Source organism: Thermobia domestica, chromosome 1 (assembly GCF_964235325.1).
Source record: "Thermobia domestica chromosome 1, izTheDome1.hap1.1, whole genome shotgun sequence".
Taxonomy (NCBI): domain Eukaryota; kingdom Metazoa; phylum Arthropoda; class Insecta; order Zygentoma; family Lepismatidae; genus Thermobia; species Thermobia domestica.
The window spans coordinates 29,666,508-29,691,004 of record NC_137454.1 but is presented as its reverse complement, the minus strand read 5'-3'; the positions used below and the strand labels follow the sequence as shown (position 1 = coordinate 29,691,004).

The 24,497-nt window shown below is 33.1% G+C and overlaps 1 protein-coding gene across 9 annotated transcripts in view; it reads left to right on the top strand.

The window, feature by feature from the left end:
* Positions 1 to 24,497, top strand: part of Obsc (Obscurin) — a 633,182-nt gene that overhangs the window by 532,968 nt on the left and 75,717 nt on the right. For all 9 annotated transcript variants that reach the window (XM_081756092.1, XM_081756083.1, XM_081756059.1 and 6 more), the window contains 9 exons: positions 790 to 898; positions 6,893 to 7,007; positions 9,485 to 9,660; positions 12,895 to 13,070; positions 15,638 to 15,752; positions 18,419 to 18,594; positions 19,475 to 19,589; positions 21,181 to 21,359; positions 23,190 to 23,383. In XM_081756092.1, the coding sequence (XP_081612218.1) occupies positions 790 to 898; positions 6,893 to 7,007; positions 9,485 to 9,660; positions 12,895 to 13,070; positions 15,638 to 15,752; positions 18,419 to 18,594; positions 19,475 to 19,589; positions 21,181 to 21,359; positions 23,190 to 23,383 (1,355 nt within the window). The remainder of the gene's footprint in view (positions 1 to 789; positions 899 to 6,892; positions 7,008 to 9,484; positions 9,661 to 12,894; positions 13,071 to 15,637; positions 15,753 to 18,418; positions 18,595 to 19,474; positions 19,590 to 21,180; positions 21,360 to 23,189; positions 23,384 to 24,497) is intronic.

Here is a 24,497-nt window from a genome sequence, read left to right as displayed (position 1 = left end):
TCGAACCAAGAACCCAATGCACCAGAGGTAAGGGCTCTGCCACTGATACACCATGCTCTCCTACGTATAAGGATAATGCTACATCATCAAAATAATATTTTTTATACAATTAACAGTGTACTTATTGTTGACAATTACGTCATCAAATTAATTAATTAGAGCTCCTTCTTGGTTATGTAGATAGCGTACGCGCCTTTGGATTCGGTGACGCGGGTTCGATTCCTGGCGGAAGCTCATATGGTTCGAATCTCACGTTAAGTTTTAGGTCCACGTCTCATATAGCCTCGCTGCTGAACGGGACGCTAAATTGCAATTAAATCCAATCGAAATTAATTATTTAATTATGACAACATAAGACTTAGATCACCAACTATTTTACAATGAAAAATAACTAAAATAATTGCAATTATAATAACTAATTGGGACCTGGTGGCTCAGTGGTAAAGCACGTACCTCTGGTGCGTAGGGTCCTTGGTTCGGTCCCTGACCAAGTAAGTTTATGGTGGACAACATCGCGTCCGTGGGATTTTAGGGTATTCCCGTTTCCTTCCACTTTCTAATTCCACCCATTCTTCCATCATCATTCACTTGTTTTAATCATCGTCTCCCTTAGCCGGATGTTAAACTGAAATATTTCATTTCATTTCAATAATAACTAAGAAATCTTTTGTAATATTTTAAGGATCATTAGTATCTTATATGAACATAATTTATTGAGAGTATTAATTAACAATATTCTAACACTATCAGAAGCTAAATATAATAAGATCATTTCTAATTTGTTTTCAGCTGAAACGCCGTCTTTCGTGAAAGAATTGGAAGATCAAACAATTAAGGCATATCATGATGCTGATTTCCGTGTGAGAGTCAACGGAGTTCCTAAACCTCATATTAAATGGTAAGGTTATTCTTTTTAATATCACTACGAAATAGACTGTTATCATAGAACTAAATATACTGATGACCTGTGAATAACTCTACACGTCCTTGAAAAAAATTCATAATGTCATTTATAGGGAATTCCATTGATGAGATTTTTTTTATTATGATAGTCTGAAATGTTTCGTTCACATACTGGTTATTAATATATTTAGATAGAACTTCTAAACTTTCAATAAATGATTTAAGTTTATCAAGAAATAATATAACCCTTCTACTAATGAAAACAAATACATTCGGTAATAATAATACTGATACTCCTTCTTCCTTGAATTTAAATATATACGCAAACAACTGCATACGAAGGATTGTTCGAATATAAAGAATACAGACATAACACGACGGATTTTAGATTCTTTAAAGGCTTTCATATAAGACACGCTAACACTTAATTAAAATGTGACGTTCTGCTTACAGATTGCGTCTTCTTAATTTGTTAGAATTTCTGTTTGGTCCACCACTGATGATTGTCTAGGGTAGTGATCGCCAAACCGTCGATCACAACCTACTAGTAGCTCGCGGGAACATTTTGGGTGGATCACATTAACCTCCTGTCAGCTCACCTTGATCAGTGTTGCCATTTGTTGATTGCAAATGTAAGATTTTTTAAAAAAGTTGGTAGCTCTTTTGGTTGGTAGCTTACAGGAAGATTTAAAAACGGTACGGTAGTTTAAAAGTTTGGCAAGCACTGATCTAGGGAATTTACGTTTAAGAAAGAGTTTTTTTTTAAATAGTGATATGGAAAGATTTCTTCTTCTTTTGGAAGTGTTAAAAAACAATTCCATTTTATCAATCCATTTGATTTTGATTTATTCTAAAAGATATGAAGATGAATCGAGTGCCAAACTCTCATGAGCAAGTTTCAACATCATCTGGATGGAATCTTTAAAAAGAACTTTTGATTGTAAACATGATCATTTACTAATATAAAGTGCATTCTGCAACCTAACAAATTACATAATCATTTAATTACTTGTAATCAAGACAGTCTAAAAGAAAGATTAGTAAATAGTATCAATACTATACATTGAAATAAAAAAGACGGTTAAACAGTCTCGATATCATATACTAAGATAAAACTAAGTAAATACCTTTCTAGGGATTAAAGATAAATTAGTGTAATTAACTGATATTATATGTGGGTTAAATGTTAGGTGCGTATATTAGAAAAGTGTTGTTTTCAGAACATTTAAAAGTAGTTTACTGGGTAGAAACAACCATAACCCTTTAGCTATTTACATAAATCCTTAGTAGCAACTAGAGTCATTTATTTTTAATATTTCACAGTCTTGAAAGACTAAATACTAGAACAAGGTAGTATAAGTTAGAATACTAAAACATAATAGATTAACCCTTTATTGGGCTACCCTCAAGCAACATCGCATTCTATCGCATCGTTATCCGCACGAATTACAACTTCAGTGATAATTTAATTGGCATTATTGCTTTCATACAATATTCATATACATCATTTGCGGAACGCTTGTTTAGACACTTCTAATCTTCGTCAACAGGGGACAGTCAAATTTAGTATTGTAGAAGCTTTATTTCCTACGTTCCGCGAAAGTTCTTTTTCCATTTTTTTTTATTTGTGGTTTCTTGCTCTGTAGGAAAATATTTCAACGAAACTGTTGGTAATTACTGAGAGTATTCTTATGATATTTTACCATAATAGGGCAATGCTGCTCAGTAGCTACACATAAGACCTATTTTATGGCATTGTTGCTTTGAAATAAACACCCTGTATTTTGTAACCAAAGTAAAAAAAAAACCTTAAAAATTACAAAATTATGACCAGGAAGATATGGTTCAACCTAAAAGCAAACTAAATATTTTAATGGTAATGGTATCAATGCTTACCAATTAAAGGGTTAAAAATCTAAAAATCAAGTGAAGAATTTCTAAAACTTAATGTGGCACAATTATTAAAGTATAATGGTCATTTCACTTTTGCTTTGGGATCTACAAAGTTTAACCTTAAAATTGAAGCCAACCTAGAATAGTGGCAGTAATAGGAAATTTAGTCATATAAGTAGGAATACTACAACATTTTACAAGATATTACTGCCAACGAGGAATACTTTATCTTCATGCGGGAGAAGAAGTAGATCTGTACCAGATGAGAAATCGATGTCAATTCATCTTATAATAATTTGATATTTTAATTATTAATTGTAGAAAATTTAGTTTGCTACCTAAACATGAACGTTAAATTGCGATAGCTTTCTCATATAAGGTCTCAAAACCAGTGCAGTTTAAATTGAAGCTAAAAATACATTCTCGCAATGTAAGAAAGGTGAGATCCTTAAACATGAACGTAAAGTTGAGAAATCTTGAATTGCGATTTAACTATATATTGAAGCATATATTTTTAAATGCTGTCAAGATACTCTTTCTTTTTAGATTTGAATTATTTTTACTTAAATGAATATAAATTATCGTCTTGTATTACGTGTCCAAGACGACTTTCTTTTTATATGAAATATAAATAAATAAATCTCATATTGATCTTAATAATATGCTGGTTGTGTGTATAGATTCATCTTAGGGGAAAAAACGTTGTTGTACATTCGAACAAAAACAATAACTGAATTAATTACTTTATATTCGTCGCAAAACAAATACTTACGAGAAGTTAATTTGAGCTGAGCGTTTATGTCACTACATTTCATGTGCATGAATCATACAATGCAGTCCGTTTTCGAGTCCTACGCATTGACCGTAATCTCTTGCTTTGAACAAGGAACAACTAAAGTTCTACAAATTGTTGACAGAGACATAAATACAGATGGGACTGAAGAAGACATGCATTTCCAGTCTCGTGCCAAAACGTGGGATGCAGAGTTCATAGCATTTTCTTCATCTCGATTCTATTAATGAACAATGACCTTTTACTTAAGGTTCCACAAAAACAAGTAATTTTCATGTAGATGTAATGGGACATTTTCTTCAATGGCCTTCATTTCTAAACTTCTGTCTTTTGTTCTATTTTTTTTTTCCTTTCCATAACGATATGCTTCGTAGATGTCTCTCTCATTGCTTGACATGAAATTCGCCAAAAAAATTTGGCTTAAGTTATTTATCTTGTGTGAGAGTGTCTCTCCTCTTTTTATAGTAAGTTCTTGCATCTTAAGGATTTAACACGTTTTATCGCTTTGTGGAGATGGATTCAGAGTAAGTGTATATGTAATATAAACTTAAAGTGCATATAAATATAAATTTATTTGAAAAAGCTCAAGTACTTTAATTTTTTTGAAAATAAATTATTAGCAAGTTTATACTTTGGAATCGACACACGTACTAAGTGATTGAATTCAAGCAGTTTACTTGTGTACCTTACTCTGTATGATTATCTTCTTTTTCAACATCAGTAGTATGCTAATAGAGTTCTCTTTTTCTTTCCGATGTTTATTACGATGAATACGTACCTGTTTCCTGAAGAACTTTCGTAATGTAATAGTTTTCTATTAACGTGGCTTTTCCAATGTGGTAAAATATTCATATATATATATATATATATATATATATATATATATATATATATATATATATATATATATATATATATATATATATATATATATATATATATATATATATATTGTTTCCAGATGCTATTTGTCATGGTAATACTATTCCAATTAATATTTTTCCTTTATTTGACACGTGTTTTCCATATTCGGTATTACTAGATAGATGTTTACCTTACTTCTTGTCTTTTCAACTTTGTGTTCTTCTGCTGTTGTTTGACATATCATACTGTACCTTCTTGTTAGCTTTTGAATAGAAAAAATTAGCTCATCAATAGAATTTTCTAAACTCTTCTCTATACTTTCCTAGCAACACAGTAATATTTCCGTTCTGACTCCTAATGAGTCCGTTCTGATTATCCAATCAGCGTTCAGAACCAGTTTCTGGGAGCCTGTTATATTTAGATGCAACTCAGTCTTGTTTTTACAGTATCTGATGAAGCGAATATGTTCAGTTAGTTGGAGAAATTGTTACACAGTTATTACTTTTTTTTTCAAATAAACGTTGCTTTGTTCAATAATTTGTATTTCTAGTTTAAGATATTAAAACTGATATGAACCAGTTTAGTAATTTCATACACGTTTTATTAAAATTAATTGCAATGGTTCAAACAACACCTCTAAACATATATGAACTTAAAATATTACCAAAACAATATGAAATACTGTAGAAATTCAAAATCAATTTGTTATAAGACACAAATACCAATTCATAGATAGATATTACAATTTAATCAATAACCAACAATCATTTTTTTCTTTTGATTTCTTAGATTCCCTTTAACCATTCTATTAATGCAATACAAAACTTCTCTTCAGTTATACCCTACACTTTAACATCTTGAACATGAAGATTCAGTAGTATCTGTGTTAAATGTATACATCTGTCAATTGAAAACAACTTTTAGAATTAAGTTTATTCTAGTAGTCTGTTTTTAAGTACCGAACGTTTAAATGTTGTATATCTATTTTCTTATTCTTAAAATCTATGTAGTATACTATACGTATATATTTTCGACAATATTCCGCAGTACTTCTTAATTTCGTCAGACTACCTTTCTGTACAAGAACGTTTCCTATATCGTTTCTTGCCTTTTGGTTTCCTGTTAAGAATTGTTTTTGTCAACCAATCATAATTTCTCCTTACAATAAGTCTGGTCCACCGTTTCTTCTGAGCTTTTACTCTTACGATAATATCTGGTCACTCCTGTAATCTTTCTGATCCTATCTTTGTGGGTAATTTCTATCATCCATCACTCCATACCCGTTATGTAGTCTGCAAATAGTGATTGTTTGGTTTCATTAGTGTCCACATCTCCGATCCAAATGCTAAAATATGAAGAACATATTGATTTAAAATTTTGCGCATTAGACATTGTCAGTTACTTGTCAGTGTGAAGCGGTTTTTTCTGAATATACTCCAGACTAACTTAATAAATCTGTTAACGTATTCTTTAACATTGTCATTTATTGACATATTCTGTTCATTCTGTTCATTGATATGATTTTCTTGTTAATTTGTTAAGCATAACTTTCGGATTTACCATATTCATATATGAGTGGACTACCTTATTCAATGCGTACTGAAATAAATATTTCTAGCTGCTCATTTCCCATTGACATTACTCAGATTAATACATTGATTCTGTTTTATTACTCCTTATTTTCTATGTACAATCAGATCTTCGAAGTCATGGGGAATACCGTGAAACGGTCTAAGTTTGTATCCTTGTAGCTCAGAAAAAGTAAACATTGTTCAAGGGGCAAACGTCAAGGGTAATAACAGCAAATGACTGTATTTAAATGGTTGCAGAAGTATGCAGCTAAATTAAGCAGGTGACCACTCAAAAAAAAATTATATTAAGTGCAGAAAAGCCTTAAGAGGCAGTGGAACACATTCAAAACATTGAAACATTCACTTTTCATTTGAAAATCCTCTGTCGTAACCTCCAAATTATTGTTAAAATGTTAGTAATACAAAGTTCATTCGAAAAATTAACTCACTCTTTAATTATTTTCTTCTACATTAAGTCTCCCAAAAGTTAAAATTGCATTATAATTCTTCTATCTGTCACTACCTATAGACCATACATAACATTAAGTTCTTGAAAATAAATTGTACAATATTTATCCTGGCCACATTTCATGAAAGCTATATGGTGTTATAACTACTCAAAATTGTGTTATAACTACTATTTTCCTTTATTCTTTATATATTTGCCCTTTAATGAAAACCTGTCAACAAAAACGTACTATTAGGCCTATGGTTTAGTATTTTCTTTAATTAATATATTATTTTTCTTTACTTTGGTATTTTTTTCATACATTAATTGTTTAGATAAAAATACAAAGATACGAAATCCATAATAGTATCGAAGTAAATCTTAACGTAAGTTAAAAGAACCTTCTTTGTCATTTTTCAGGTACAAAGATGGCAAAGAGCTCGTGTCTGCAGGACGACTGACAGTTGACACTGACGAAGAACACCAAGTGTCTAGTATTTCTGTTGAGAAGTTGGAAGAAGGGGACTGTGGAACAGTAAGCATTTGTTTCTCGTTTAAATTTTTCACCATATTTGTTTCATTGTAACAATGAAATGAGTTAAAATAGTTAATAAATTGAATAATACAGTATTGTGCTATTTCGAAATATATCAATATCTATATATACGAAGAAGAGTCCAAAAATAACAGGAATGTCCTGAGAAAAATCATGGACTTTTTTTTTAAATACAATTTTATTTCAAATACAACTTTAATCACCATCAAAGTACTCTCCATTAGTATTAATGCATTTGTCCAAACTTTCATTCTCTCGGAACCACCTAACCACCTTGCAAATTTGACCTCTTTGATACCTGCTAGCGCCGTCGTAATATTGCATTTGATTTTGTCGATATCAGCAAAACACTTGTATTTCAAGTTCCTTTTCATCCGTTGGAGCAGAAAGAAGTCCACGGAAACCAAACCTTGTGAATAGGGCGCGTGGGTCAAGGTAGTCGTCTGCATTGAGGCCAAAACACGGCGAACATTGAGAGCCATGTGTGCAGGAGTATTGTCATGATGCAGAAACCACTCGCCGGAATTCCACAAGACCGGACGTGTTCGCGCCACGCTTCAGTGCAATACCTCCAAATAGAATCGTTGGTTAACGGTCTGGTTTTGAGGAACGAATTCTGAGTGTGTACGATCCCTTTGATGTAAAAAAAAAATCAACTTCGTCTTCAACATCTTTCGGGATTGTACCCACAGCACCATGACTCATCGTCTGTGATAATTTTGTTGACAAACTCTGGATCGTCTGTGACTGCGTCCTCATTGCACGATAGGCTTCCACACGACGATTCCTTTGCTTTCCGGTGAGAAGTTTGGGCACAAACTTAGCAGCCACTCGTCATACTCCCAAATCGTCGTGCAAAATTAGCTGAATGGAGTTCCAGGGTAACCCAGATACGTCTTCGAGTTAGTCGATTATTCTGCGTTGATCTTCCCTGATGAAATCATGAATTTTGGCGATGTAGTCCTCGGTTCGCGCACTTCAAGGACGACCTGAACGGAGCTAATCTTCAACAGTCATTTATCTCCTTTTAAACCGAGCAAACCATTCGTACACTTTTGTTTTACTGAGAACATTTTCTTTGTAAGTTGTTTGCGTCACAATAATTTTTGATGCGTTCTTGCCGAGTAAAAACAAAATTTCACAGTCGCACATTGTTGGTGAGAATCTGCCATTTCTTCATGTCACGAGTGCACTACAGACACATACACAGAATTGCCAGAGAATCCACACGCGTCATTATTGGTTGACTACACTTCAGATGTTGACTCAGGAGAGGTCCTCCCACAGCTTCCTAGCGGCGCAACCTCATACTACAAGTACATGATGTGCAGAAGTACGATTCCAATCTCCCTCGTATGAACAATTTGAAGAACGACCTCGTAACTTTTAAACTAATTGATAAAAATGGATGAAATTTTGTAACATGCTAATATCGACAGGGGAACATTGTTTAAGATACTCTGCAATACCACTCGATTAACAATGTTGGCAACCCAACATAAAATTATATATTTAAAAAATGGCACTATGTTACATTATTACGTATTTCTAATCTATATGTTAAAGTAAAACTTACAACAACATATTTATTAATCAATATTACAAGCTAAGAAAAATATAGTATCACAAACATCCGCAAACCCCTAAATTTTTGAGAGCTATACAACAGTAATAACACAAGTAAGACACGTGTCAATATTCACATCGGAAGTACTTTGGTGTCGAGTACTAGCTCATGATATGATGTATTTCTAACACGCAGGAACAAAATTACAAGGATAGAAAGTTATGCTTTCTTTAAAATGTCTTATTTCGAAAATATGCTTAAATATTTCATCCAATCTCATATATATTTTCTAACAAACTAAAGATTATAATCTCGTTTACAGCAATTTCATATCTCAACCTGTTCCGGAGGTATAAAAAACATGGATAGAAGCTGTTCTAGTGCTTAAAATGACGTAGTTGTAGAAGGTTGTTTTTAAAATTTGCTTTCGTCTTTTTTATGGTATTACAGCAATAGTTTTTGGTAGCTGCAATTACAAGATTAAAACTAAGAGTAGGATTTTAAAATAAAATGGTTATCTAGGAAATTAACCGCATTTATCAATGTGCTTGTTTTTGTCGTTTATTGAAATTAGCTTCTATAAATTATTTGTATTTGGTATGTTAATTATCTATAATTCCCCTCAAACTTTAACTATTTTTCATACCACTGAAGACATGCAAAATAGACTGTAAGCTAGGCATGCTTCTTACAATTTATACGAAACTTTTGGTTAGGTCTTACGTTGGAATAACGCAGAAAATTGGATTCTGTTTCTGTGTCATTTCATCATTGCTCTGCATTTCTGGTACTTAGTGGATATGAAATAGTTTAACAAGTTTTAAGTTCATAGTATTTTTCATGTATAATAGTACGAACATCTATTATTCATGTCGTTATTCCTTTACAGTACAAAGTGACTGCCTCCAACTTAGTTGGCCAGGCTGAAACTAGTGCTCAATTGATCATGGCTCAAATTCCTCCATCCTTCCACCGACCATTGGACAGAGCTGTTGAAGTGGATGAGGGAGACACCTTGGACCTCAAAGCTAAATTGGATGGTAGCCCCATACCAGAAGTGAAATGGTAAGTTATCTGTTTGATTTATTTATTAAATCAACCACTTTAGTAGTAAAATCTTTACCAATGTATTCAGAAACGCTAAACACATATTAAAGACATTCGAGATTATATCTTTCTCAAGAGAAAACTAGTTATTTCTTCTACTAGTGTGATTCAGAAAGTAATGCCTCCAAGGTGATACCTTTGTGTTTGACAGATAGCACTGGTACAGGTATCAGTGGAAAGCTTGCAATGTCAGCTACAAATGGTGGCATCATTTTTCAACATAGTCCCCATTACGGGCAGCACACTTGCACCAACGCGAAACAAGGTTTCTCAGACCGTTGGCGAAGAATTGTGGTGGCTGTTGGCGACAGTATTTCCGAACTACTACTTCCAACACTGCGTCACGACTGTAGCGTTGGCCCTTAAGATGATTCTTAAGTTTGGGGAGAGCCAAAAGTCGCGGGGCGCAAGTAGGATGATGCAGAATGTCCGTTAACCTCAGGCGCTGCAGTGATTCCTAAGTTTTGTGGCTTATGTCCGAGTGAGCATTGTCGTTGTGCAGAATTGCCTGTTTATCTTTGCAAATGCATTTCAATCTGTCTCGCAGTCAACGTAGTGATCTGAGTTTATTGTCTGACTGCTTCGCAGAAATTCAGTATGCATGACACCATGCCAAGCCCAGAAGAGGGTCAACAACACTTTGCCAGCAGATGGGACAACTTTGAATTTTTGGCGGAGAAGAGGAGTGTGGCGGTACTACATCGATTGATGCTTCGATTCCGGGTCATAATATCCACGACTGGACACCGGCGATGAATGTTCCTGGACACACAACCTTCCGCAGTCAGAAATTCAATGAGAGTCCGCTGTTTCAACCGAACGTCACCACTGAATACCAGGATTACTCCATTACTCTGAAACGAGAAGAAATAGGAAGGCGAAACAAGTGACATTCTATACCTTAAACATCAGTGCATTGATGATAAATAGTACAAAATGTTTGCAGTACTACTGGCCAAGTAGTGGGCTTGGAGGTATTACTTTCAGAATCACTCTCGTATGTTAAACACAGCTGCTACCGTCTGATAATTTTCAGATGATTACATGTATGACTTCTCATTCAAATCAATGTTTCCTATACTACACTAGGGGTGCTGAAATGTTACACTATATAAACGCATTGATTTATATTTGTTATACATGTGTTTTACATATAGCCGGAATCGAAAGGTAAAATTATTGCAAATATGGAATATTTTATAAACTACTGAACTTTTAGGTTTTTTTTTCATAGTTTGTATTTATTATGGATCTCGAACGAACCCAGCTTTTGTCCTTTCCTGGTTCTTTAAATTGTTGATAAGATAAAAAAATCGATCTTGTTAGTTTAATTCTAATTAACAAGATTCTCAGTATTACAAGAAAGATATATGAAAAGAACCACAAATTCACCAAGTGTATACTATACACCCTCCACAAATGTTCAACATATGCCCTTTGGTGACACGACATACGTCTAGACAATATTCGAGCTCATTTCGTACATTTTGTAGCATAGTCCTGTCAATTGACTGCACTGTAGCACTGATGCGTTCTTTATGCTCGACTAAGGATTGCGGTAGAGGGGGTAGTAAACAAGATCCTTAACGTACCCCACAGGAAGAAGTCGAAGGGCGTTAAATCAGAAGCTCTGGGAGGTCAGGGGAACAAAACTAGGTCATTCTTACCAATACGCCCAATCCAGCGATGCGAAAGTTCATCGTTTAGGTAGTCACGAACTGGGATTTGCTAATGATTGGGTGACCCGTCATGTTGAAAGACAAAATCCCTAAAGTCAGCACTGAGTTGCGAACAACCGCAACATATCCAGGTACCAACCTCGTACTGCCACACTGCTGCACCGATCGGAAAGATAATGGACACGTGCTGCCACACATACAAGCTTGATGAATTTGTGGATCTTTTCATATATCTTTCATTTGTGTACGTGTAATACTTTTGAAAATATAACCTTTTCAAAACAAATGAATCATTTATGCTAACCCTGTATTGTGAGCGTTCATTTAGAGCTGAAATGAGTCACAATTTTGTAGGCACAAATTTCATAGTGTGACGATGGTGCAGGTCTCTATTTTCATCCTGCTCGTTTATTTCCCACATAATTAGAGAACTGCTCACGCTAATTCTTGGCGGTTGTCACAAAAGGAGATTAAACTAAATTTTACACCAAGAAATACTTGATAATAATGGGAACTTAATCTAGGGGAAGAATAAAGGCTCCTGTTAATATTAATTGAAATTTATTACATGATTAATAAAGCAATATTCAACGTACATTCTGCTTTATAATGAATAAGTAACATCTTATTTATTATCTCTATTTCTTTGAGGATAGAAGACGAAATACAATTATACGACTGCTGCTCTTAATCGTGAAAGCTTTACTGTAGGCAGACAAATCATTGTGAAGTGTGATATGACATCCTTACAAATGAAAACGGTCTTATAGTAATCTCTGTTACATACCTTGATTGGAGTCTTGTACAACTGTGTAACAAGTTGCTCTCCGATGAACTTCGCACTGTGAATTCGACAGCTTCGAGCACCCAATGACTGATCTCTCAATAGAAGCAGCTAACAGAATCCTCCTACAAGAGACCCTGAGGCCCTTTTTAAGTATTCTCGAGGCACACACCCAAAGCTTGTGATAATCAGACCATACTTTGCGTCAGTTCCCTAAATATGGAAACCTATTGCCCTTTTGCCTTCTCATTGGTTCTTAGCAAGTGCCGCACCCAGGATACGAAGCATGATACATATACACGTGTACGGATGTTTCGATGTCATGTATCATAGAATTTTCCGAACATCCTTAAATACTGATTAATGTTCCTCTCATTATTGCGTTGTTGAAGTTATGATTGAGTATTGGATATCCTGTTTGATTACCATCAATAACCTTCACTGAGTAAACTTCCTATAAAAATTGCACAGTAATGGCAATATCAGTTATCTTCATCGTTTTACGTATTTCCTTTCTTTTGTTGCTAAGCCAAAAGCAACCAAAAGGAGAAAAATGTCTATTAATCCAAATTTTCAACTGCACTCAAGTAAGGGCAAAGATAACCATATTTCGAGTTCATTGCCACAATAGTAAAATAACACACAAACGAAAATCATAAAATTAGGATTATTTTGTTGTATATAGAAAAACTCCTGTTTCTTAAATATGTATCTTCTTTCCTATTGTAGGTATAAGGATGGAGAAGAATTGTTGGCCAGTGACCATGTAAAATTAACTGCATTGCCTGATGGAAACGTAAGACTGCTCATAGACAAAGTCGTTCCTTTGGACTGTGGTGCTTATAAACTCGTTGCCAAAAACAAAAATGGAGAGAATGTTAACTTGTGTGCTGTTGCTGTTAAACGTATGTTGTATGATAAGATTTCTTTTACTTTAAGGAAAGAAACTATTGAAGCATGCCGAAGTAAAGTGTTTGTTCTATTATATCTTAATCCTCCATTTTTAAGAACTTTGGTTTAAAAAACTCTATTATATATTTACCTTATCCGTGTGTTAATATTTCCGGGAGATACAAAATTTCAAGAACGACTGGATGAATCACCATCAAATTTTGTTAAGTTGTAGAGGATCAAAATTTAGAAATGGAGTTTGCTTTTGGACGCCATATTCAAACCGGAACTGATAGAAATCAACTATTTCCGGTTTACCTCCGTTTTTAACATTCCTCACCATAGAATAGAAACCGTTATAGATAGTAATAAAAGGTTTTCTGTAATCAATTAAGTATTCCATCTTCGCTCTACATTAAAATCGGAACTTGCAGAAATCAACCACTTCGGATTTAACATTGATCATAGAGTAAAAGCGGTAACACATAGTGTTTTCAGTAATTAGTTAAGCGTCCCAAGAATATACGTTCCATCTTCACTCTAATCTCTCTTCTGAAATTAGAAATTATATAAATATTTTCCCACTTCCGGTTTCAATATTAGTCAATATTAGTCACACATGATACAAACTAAACTGCTTCACGTTATGTTGATGTGACACTGCTACTTCTTTTAATACTATAAATATTCATCAAATGCCTTCAGATAGGGAACTCTTACAAGTATCTGGCATTTATATATATATAGCCTAAGAGAAACATATCAACAACTAATTGAGAAAGCTAAGCACAAAAGTTTACCTTATTCACAAATTCAGTAAGATCCTAATATTTGAGGTATTAAAAACTATATATTTTGGCATGATCCAGTAATTAATTTTGTACGGAATTATTTTTTTTAGAATATTATAAACCATACAACAAAGGTGTTTACAATGCAAAAGAAGATACTAAGAATAATGTTATCAGTTCCTCATTAGTAGAAAGGTCTGTTAATGACTAACTATATTATTATCAATATCACCATATATAGGCCCTACATACAAATAAGTAAAATTTACTAGTGTTAAAGAATACAAGTTACTAGTGTTAAACTTAATTATACATCACATCTTACAATGCATATTACAATAAAGCACGATACAAATTTACTGAACTTGTACAGTTACTTGTACAGAAACAGGACTTTGTAGGTGTACGAGGTCATTCAGATCTTTCGTTGCTTACATCACAAATGGCATAATGCGTCTGAAACGTGTTACAAAGCAGTGTAATTATCAAGCTATATAAAGTTCTGTTTCGAACTCACACTTTCACTGACATTGAACTGCAGCGGCATTTAAAACCTTAAATTTTGTAAAGGAACCTTCGTTCCTCAAATATCAAACATCCGCTGGTCAGTGTGTTCCACTATCATACTTCATACATCATACGTTACAGTCTGTATACAAAGTAGATATCTCTTGAGGTAACACCATGCTACCTTAGGTGAATATTGTAATGATAATTCAAGTCAAGTTCGAGAACAATACGCAAACACCATCTGTTAAATTGTGCATGCATTTTCTTGTCAGATTCTTATTCATACATTAAATTTATCATAAGAAACCGGAGAGCACGCGGAGGATACAACACGATTGCACAGAAAAATAAGCGAAAAAAACTGAAACAGTTCTTTTTTAGCTTAACAAGCCAAGATTTTGTATCAAGGATAAGGGAGACAGTGATAATGACAATGATCAAAATGGTGGAATGAAAAGTGGAAGGAAACGGGAGAGCTCCGAGGAAAGCCACGCACATGGTGTTTTTGCACCACAAAGTCCACTTGTCGCGAGATGGGAATTAACCAGGGATCCCACACACCAGAGTTGAGGACTCTACCACTGAGCAATAAACACAGATTTGTTGAAGTTTCATTTTGAAGGATTAAAAAATAAACCCTCCCTGGATTTTCGAAGAAAGATACATCTGAATTTACTCCAGTCAATTGAGTGGTAAACATGGGAAATCATGAGTATTATGTAGAATACTTTGAAACAAAATCCATTACTGGGTGATTCTTGACTAAGGGTATTTTCTAGTAGAAGGTAGAAAACTTCACTCAATAGTATAAAAGGAGATGAGGGTGCGGTAAAAGAACTACTCCTGTTACTAAGATGAATTCATCTATGATTTCTGTTTCAGTAGATTTTATATAGATAGTATTCCCTATTTCTACCGTTCAATCAACATCGATATGTGGAGTAGCTTCAGAAATATGGAATGCTTCCATAAAATCAGAAAAGAAACTTTCAGAATTTATGTTCATGACGTTTAATAAATTAATGTTCTGTATCTCGTTACATATGCAAGTGGTAATGATAACATAATGCATAACTGCAGATTGTATGTTGTAATTTTAAAACTATCATAATCAGCATAATTAACAGCAATAGAAGAGCATTGCATATAAAATAAAACTTCATAATCTGTAAGCATTTTATACGTTGTATATTAATTTATATTGAGCTCTGTTCACTTTACTAATGTTATGTTAGATTCTTGTATCAGAGTATTTATTTATTTTTAAAAATATCTTTTAGCCACACCAAGGAAACCTACCTTCATCAAGAAACTGCAAGATTCTAAGGTCGTGGTTGGCCAACCTCTAGCACTTGAAGTACAAGTAATGGCATTCCCACCGCCTGAAGTGAAGTGGTAAGACTATAGTTTCCCTAAAGCATCCGATATTATAGCAAGATATCTTATTCAACCCTTTAATCTACCGCAAAAAGTTAAGTTACAATATTTTGTTACTAATTTTGCCCGTTCCAAGTTCGAACATAGGCGTGACTATTACTGTATATTTTCAATAACTTTTGCTGCATAAACCAACACAATTTATAAGAATTACGTCAGATAAGTACGGCAATATTTGACATTTTTGCAGCCCCAGGCCATTAGGAAGTGCCGCTGCTTCAATATCAATGTTTTCCGCCGAAATTTCTGTAATTTTCAGAGCGTGAGTGTATATATATATAGAAACGTTATACATATAGAGTGGGCCATTTATCTTCATGGGTCATTGTAATTTAGATTTTTAAAAGAACGCTGAAATTTTGTACTACACAAACGGTACCAGGGGGAACGCTGTTTGACATATTTTGAAGTGCCACCAGGTTAACAATGTTACCCATCCAACATAGTTATGATTTTTTTTTAATAGCAGTACGTCACGTTATTACATATTTCAAACCTACATGCTAAACGAAAACTTACAGTATCATATCTATTATTCAGCGTTGTAAGCTACGAACGCTACAGTAACACAAACATTCAAATTTTGGTGCTCTTTATAACAGTAATAACACGAATAAGATGAACGGGGCAGTGCACTTAATACTAGACACTAAAGCATTTCAAAGTGCTTTAGTTTCTAATGCTGTGATCATGATATGACGGATTTCAAATAAATGGAAACAAAAATACAAGGAGTTGAAAATTTGACTTCTTCAAAGGACTTTATTTCGAAAAACTGCTTAGATAAGTAATCCATCCAATATGACTTTCAATACCGTAGATATAAAGATCGCAATGCCGTTTACAGCAATTTGATATCTCAAACTGCTCTGGAGATATGGTAAAAACTGATCAAGTTTGCAACACTGTTTAAAATTAGGTAATTCTGAGAACTTCTTGTAATTACACTACCAAAAGGTATTGTCGTAATAATATAGAAGCAAAAGATATTTTAAAAAATCTTTTAAAAATTCACACAAATATGCTATTTTAAGCAATATATGAAATTTTATCATTTCTTTCGTATCTCCAGAATAATTTGATATATTAAATTGCTCTGAACGGCATTATGATCTTTATATTTATTGAAAACTTTGGTTGCATTTCAATATTTGGGATATTGTGACGTCCTTAGCTTTCAACGTTGCATGATAATTGTAGTATTGTATGTTTCTGTTTTACGTGTAGTTTTGAAATATATAATAACCTGACACAATGTCATTCAAAAAATATATTGTGCTGGCAACACTGTTAATCTGGTTGTGTTGTAGAGTGGTACAAAATTTCACTGTTTTGTATCTATTAGTTTAAAAGTTACAACTGCATGTTACAACACATGTTTCAGAATCCTAAGGTACTCAAGCAACAATTTTTATAGAGGGAGTTCACCTACGGGCAATCAACTTGAAGTACTCACCAACTATCTCTATAGAAATTGTTGCTGAAGTACCACAGGATTCTGAAACCTGGATATTTGGATAGGCCACATACTAGTTTCTAAGTGAAGTTTTAACCCGACTAAGGTAGGTCCCACAGTTTTGGAGCTATGGGCCATAAAAAGTTCATTTTTTCATATTTTCTGCAGCCTATATCTCCGAAAAGAAGCATTTGTGCACCCAGGTTGGTCTATACTTTTTGTCTTATCATGGTGTCAGGAATCACCTCCCAAACGTTGCCGGTGTTGTTTTGAAACACCCTGCACAGAGTGTTACATAAATGTGTCACACTATTTTGAGAACAGATTCCTCTCATCAAAATAAGAAAAAAGTTCATATGAACCTATGGTCGGAAGTGTATAGTTTCGTAGTTGTAGGGTGAAGAAAACGTGAAGAAATGAACTTTAAGGGTCCATAGTTCCACTACTGTAGGACCGATCGTAGTCGGGTCAAGACATCAGTGAGGAACTAGTATGTGAATTATCCAAATATCTATCTTTCAGAACCTCCGGTACTTGCACAATCATTTTTAGAGACGCTGTTTGGAAGTACTACATCACTCTCCACCTACCTCTCTATAAATTGGTGTGCAAGTACTGGAGCATTCTTAAACATGGATATTTGGATAGTTCAGATACTAGTTCCTTAGTGATGTCTTGACCGTACTACGATAGGTCCCATAGTAGTGGAGCTATAAACTTTTAAAGTTCACTTGTTTCACGTTTTCGGCACCCTAAAACTCCGAAATCATCCACTTTTGAGTACAGGTCCCTATGATTTTTTCTTATTTTTTTTATATAACCTTATATATAAAGATTGAATTACTATATCCCCAAGAACAAGAATTTAAATTGAATTTCAGAAATGTAATAACTTAGTTTTAGAATTTGCAATAAATAGAGAAAACACAATATTCAGCTCAAATTTTGAAAATTCGAACTTGTAAAATATTACTGTAAAAAGCTGCATGCAGGATTTAAACTACAAAATTTTATTTCTATGATGAGATAATCCTTGTATTACTGTTCTTAAATATGTCATCAAAACAAGAAATTGATTTCTTTTCAATATTATCTTGTCATAATTTTCTAATATAAAACGTGCGTGGCTAATTCTCTGAACTTACATTACATATTTTCATATTAAAAGGTACAGAGATGGTCATCCTATTCGTCCAACACAAGCTGTGAATTTTATCAACCAACCTGGTGGTATCATAGGACTTCACATAGACAGTATTCGACCTGAAGACGCGGGCACTTACACGCTAACTGTTTCCAACAAACTGGGAGATCTAACCGGAACAGCTGAGATTGAAGTAGAAGGTAAAAGTTATATATAAAACGATAAAGGAAGAAATTTTATAGAAAATAATATACAACAGTCCGAAAATAATATGCAATATATTTGTATATAACTTAAAGAACATCAATGTGATCTTAAAATATAACCAAGCAAAATACTCAATATATAATAAATTCAATCAAATAATGAAAGATATACTTATAAAATACGTATAAAATCAAAGACTAGAATTAAAGTTTGAATTCATTCATAATTTTGTATAATGAAATACAATCTTTTAATTTAACGTTCTGACGATCATATCCTTTAGGCTAAAGGAGACGCATGATTAATGAAAGTGAATAATTACAAAGTATTTGTGGAATGAGAATGCAGGAAGAATACCTACGAGTATGATATTGTCCATCACAAACCCATATAACATATACTCGAACCATAGACCCCTTGTACTACAGGTGAGCTCTACCACTGAGCTACCACGCCTCTGCGTATGTTATATAATATTTATAATGATATATATTGTACATTAGGGGCCGCGGTGGCTCAGTGGTAGAGCGTTCACCTTTGGTGCATGGAGTCCTTGGTTCAATCTCAATTCGCACCAAGCAATAAATATAGATAATCATGAATATACTGTCAAAATACACCCATTGTAATAATTATCCAGGCTTCATAAATGTAATCGACATCATGAATATACTGTCAAAATACACCCATTGTAATAATTATCCAGGCTTCATGAATGTAATCGACTTTTTGCCATCCTTTCACAAGCAAGTCTTGTAAGAAACAGCTTCAAAAGTTATTAAAATTAAATTCCAGTTAATATTTATCTAAATAGGAGTTAAATTATTTGTTCTGATAATGATACTAATCATATTTTATTTATTATTTGAACAGCCCGGGAGAAAAAGCCACAATTCCAGTGCCAGCTGCAACCTATGAAGGTGGTGGAAGGTTATCCTGCAAAATTGGAGGTTAAAGTGGTTGGACATCCTAAACCAACATTGAAATGGTAAGTATTTATATTCCCTATATGTTTAATTTATATTCCAAATTAAAAATAAAATTTATGAGTATTTTATCACAGTTGCATAGACAGAGGCGAGACTGGCCTTGATCTTGCCTTACCCCACCTCTTGTTCGGTACAATGGTGTTGAAAATAGGGTATGCTTACATGCAGTGTATTTCATTTATGATTTTCGATGTTACTGTGTTTGATATAATTCATCATAAAAATCAAGTATTGTACATTCATGTTCAAAATTATTACTTTATTGAAGCTCTAACTTTAATCCTATATAGTATTTCAGCAAATTACTTATATACTGCAATCTTAATCTTTTTGAGGCCTTTCTCGTTAGTGTATGCATTAAAATTTGTCATCAGCAGATGCAAGTAAAGAGCATTAAAAATGAATTAAATTCTTCTTTATAAAAAAATATTACTGAGCTCCTGTTCGGCCAAATTGTTACCGTGCTTACTTTGGTGTGTGTGGTCTCATGTTCTGTTTCTGGTGGGAGCACTAACATTTTTCGGTGTTGACCCAACATCATGGTGCAATTAGGAAGCTCTCTGAATTAAGAGGGATTGTCCTCCGGTTCAAGAAACCAGACTATGAGTGAGTATTTTCTAGCTAGGTCACTGTTTTGTCGATACTCTGCCGGTATCTCGGGACTAATCGAAAATCCCTGGTTATATAGACCATGAGAAACTATAGTTAGACAATTCACGTAATTAGGCAATGTGTAGTTGACAGTAACTCGACTCCTATCATAGTTATTTCTGGGTTCTTAGAATTAAATTCAATACTTTTCAATTTAAATGCACTAGATATCCAATGGCCTCATGATTCTGGGTTAACGTCGAAAATATTGCGCCCACTCCGAAGATCGAACCCAGGATCATGGGTGTATCAAAGGTCAATAACTAATTGGCTAAATTGGACTATTCACATCATATCTACACTGATCCCTTGAGGTGGAAGTTTTGTTTTAGAAAGAGGCATCAGGCAGAAACTTCTGGTTAGTTTGATGCTCACAAATCGCATTTCTTTTGTAGTTAATAAGGTACAATTAAATACATTGTAAATATTTTTCTGTTCTCTTCAATGCCTAATTCTTCAACAAAGGAAATGTATTTTCTTTACTTTTAAAATACATATACAATATGGGTTTCAAAAATAAACACTTTATTATTATTATTATTATTATTATTATTATTATTATTATTATTATTATTATTATTATTATTATTATTATTATTATTATTATAAATAAACAAAATAATAATAGTAGCCAAAATAAAGTGTTATAGATTTCAATGCCTGAAGATCATCACCAGATAATAAAAATTGAAAGTGGAAAATAAATTTCTATATTTAGAAATCTGTCAAGATGAATTATGTGATCCAAACAAAAATGCAAATACTGGTAAAGAAAGAGAATACTGGTTTAGAAAAAGAAGAAGAAGAAAGCGATTTTCCCAGAAAATTTGCAGTTATTTTTGTTTATATAGATATATATATATAATGCAATTTACTTACTAATTCATTAAACAGTAAAATCTCTCTTGTTTATTTTTATTTATTGTATTCTTTTTTTAGGACACACAATGGTAAAGAAATCATTCCAGATGGGCACAATGTCAAGGTTGTGAGTCAACCAGACGGAACAGTGTGTTTGCTCATTGACAAGGTGAAGCCAGAAGATGCTGGCGAGTATGCAGTCACCGCTTCTAATGAGAAAGGAGAAGTTTCGTCAAAGGGAAAGTTAGAAGTATCAGGTGAGCTACTAATCACAATGTAAGTTTAGTTTGTTAAAAATGGAATTTACATTTGCCTTAGATAAAGAGATATATCAACTGAACTTCGAACACTTAAATGCAAGGGTTCATAACATTTCTTGAATCTTATTTATACATTTATTTCGTCTTTTTCAATTACCTCTCAACAAGATTGAAGAGGAGTTTGGAAGAAAGTTAACTAGGATCTATATATTGTATATGAAAGAATTTTCCTAGGATTTACCTGGAAGACTGAGAAAAATTCCAGTTCTGCATACCGGTAGCGGGTTTCGAACTAGGGACCTTCCGAGTATTGGTCAGAAATGTTGCCGTTACAACAAAAATACAAAAAGTGTAATAGTAAAAATAATGTAATGCATTTATTCAGTATTGCATTTTAATGAAATGTGGTTCAGGCATAAAAACAAATAATAATACTGCAAACTGTATGAAATTTACAATAGAGATAAAGGGACGATATTTAAAAAATTCAGTTATATAGAAAAGGGTTAAACTTTGTGATTTTGGTTTACCCAGTTACTCATTATGATAATTAGTTTTTTAAAAATACTATTTGAGTGTATGTTTAAATATTACTAGTAAAATCCTCTACATTAACAAAATATCCAGTTGTTTGTCTCGAATGACTATTCAGTGAATTTTGAAAACTTGTCAAAATACAAATGTCTTCTATTTGTTTTAAAATGACCACGTTCGTTAATTGCTAGTTGTTAAAAGTGTTATCGACATACATAATTAAAAGAACAATTAACAAAAATGTAAATTTATGTATTTATTTTTCGATTTTGATCGCTTTCTCACTCAAAGCTGATTTATAATATAAATATGGTAGTAAAAACACAAAGAAATATAATAATGAAATACATCATAAGTATTCTGCCATTATTAGCAGGTCACTTGCCGCAACTGAGAAGCTTCCATGCACCACAGTCTTCATCTAACCCTCTTCATCTTTATGTACGATTTTTCTGTTTTAATATCGCCCATCAATTGTAGCCTTCTTCACCTCCTCCCTCTCTTTCCTGCCACCATACCATCTAGCACGTCCCTATGACACAGTTCCTTCTTAGCCAATGTCTCAACCAGTTTCTCTACCTCTTCTCAATAATAACTAAACTTGTTCCTTTCTGCCCCGGTATTTCTAACACCCTCTTATTCGTTTTCCCTCTACCCAGCTAATTCTTTCCATTCTTCTTCACACCTTTATTTTAAAGCTTCCAGTCATTTTTCATCATTTTTACGTAATGTCCATGTTGGGGCGAAAATAGATAACAATACAACTTATCATATAGAAGTAATAGAATAAAGTATGAACCAGCAGAGGTGAATGGCTTGTGTTCTTGCATCGCAGCAGATTCTAGTTACGCAGTAAATTGGCTGAGTTTTAAAAATATTTTCCTCATTTCCATCGTACAAGTATTACATAGTAAGTAACCAAAGTATCCCATATTTTATCATTAATTATTTTCAGTGTACAATGCCATCATATGTTTACTAGTTTGTTTTCCTTTTTTTTTAAATTAATAAGCAAAAGATAAGAAATTAGCTAGTACATAAAGGATTATGTATTATGGTTTCAATTTAATTTACTAGAGATTGTTTTTGTTAGTTTGAAAAGAGAATGTAGATTGTAAGTAAACTTGAGCTTCGCACGTAATGTACAATTTTGTGATAGATTTAATTATTTGATATGTTGCTTAAATTATGAATTGAAATATTATATTTTAAAATATTGCTAATATTTTTATAATACTTGTTGCACTGTATGGACACTAACACAAACATCTCTTTTTTTCTTCTTTTGTAAAGGCAAAGATCGTGATGCTCCCGAAGAAGCACCATCGTTTGTACATCCTCTTCGTGATCTTTCAGTGGAGGAGGGACTAGCATTGGCATTGGGGGCACCTTTCTTAGGAAACCCAATTCCTGAAGTTAGCTGGACCAAAGATGGGGAACCAATCAAACCTTCCGAGAGGGTTTTGCTCACGTGTGATGGCAAAAAGGTAAACATAAAAAAAAGAAAAGGAATAAAACTTAGAATTTTCCTAAAAATAAATTGAAATATGGTCAATGCAAAAGAAATATTCACTTGTATGGTAAACGGAACCGATTTTATCTCACACGCCGCGTCATTTATAAAAATATTTACCTGTATAATAAACGGAACCGATTTTATCACACACACCGTATCATTTATAAGTGCAAATTTTAATAAAAATTAAAGAATAGAAAATATGTAGTTGGTTTGAGAGTTAAATAAAGGGCATTAGCTTACTGTGCTGGTACGATAACTAATACGTTACCTGATCTACATACCGACTCCAAGAGTGAAGGTGTGCTGCTGATAAGGAAGCACTAGGCAGTTAAATTGTTACCACACCTGGAAGGTAAGGCGGAAATGTACGGTCGATTCTCAGTTCATTCATTAATTTTTACTCTTTGAATTTTATTAAAATATTCACTTCTTTTTGAACTTTCTGTGCTTCTTAGTTTGTTAGTTTTGACCTTTCAGGTCTAAGTCTTTGACTTTTTAGGTAATTTTAACAAAATTCAAAAAAAAAATGTATTAATCCTGATCAGCTAAAATGAGATTAATTAAATATAGCCTTCTATGTCAATAACAATTTATAAGTGCAACAGGAATACTATATATGTCTAAACTTAATTTTTTCAGTGGATCTATATAATATTTTTATTTAATAAAGGAAATATTCTAAACAGAGTAATAATATTTAGAATAAAATTTGTGTAATGGCAGTCCTATTATTGTAGGAAATTAAGTCGTGAAATTAATTTCTGAACTCCTGAAATCAACCAATAAAAACAAATATGTATTTCTGAGTATTTTGCATTATCAGTTACAGTATATATAGTTTAAACTTACATAGATAAAACTTTTATAGATTAAACTTATATAGATTAAACTTTTACAGATGTAACTGATATAGATTAAACTTACGTAGATTAAACTTTTATAGATTAAAATTATATAAACTTATTTAGATTCAATTTTCATAGATGAAACTTCATAGATTAAATTTATATAGATTAAACTTATATAGATTAAATATTAACTGAGAACCAAATGCAATTTTAAAGACTAACTAAATCCACTCT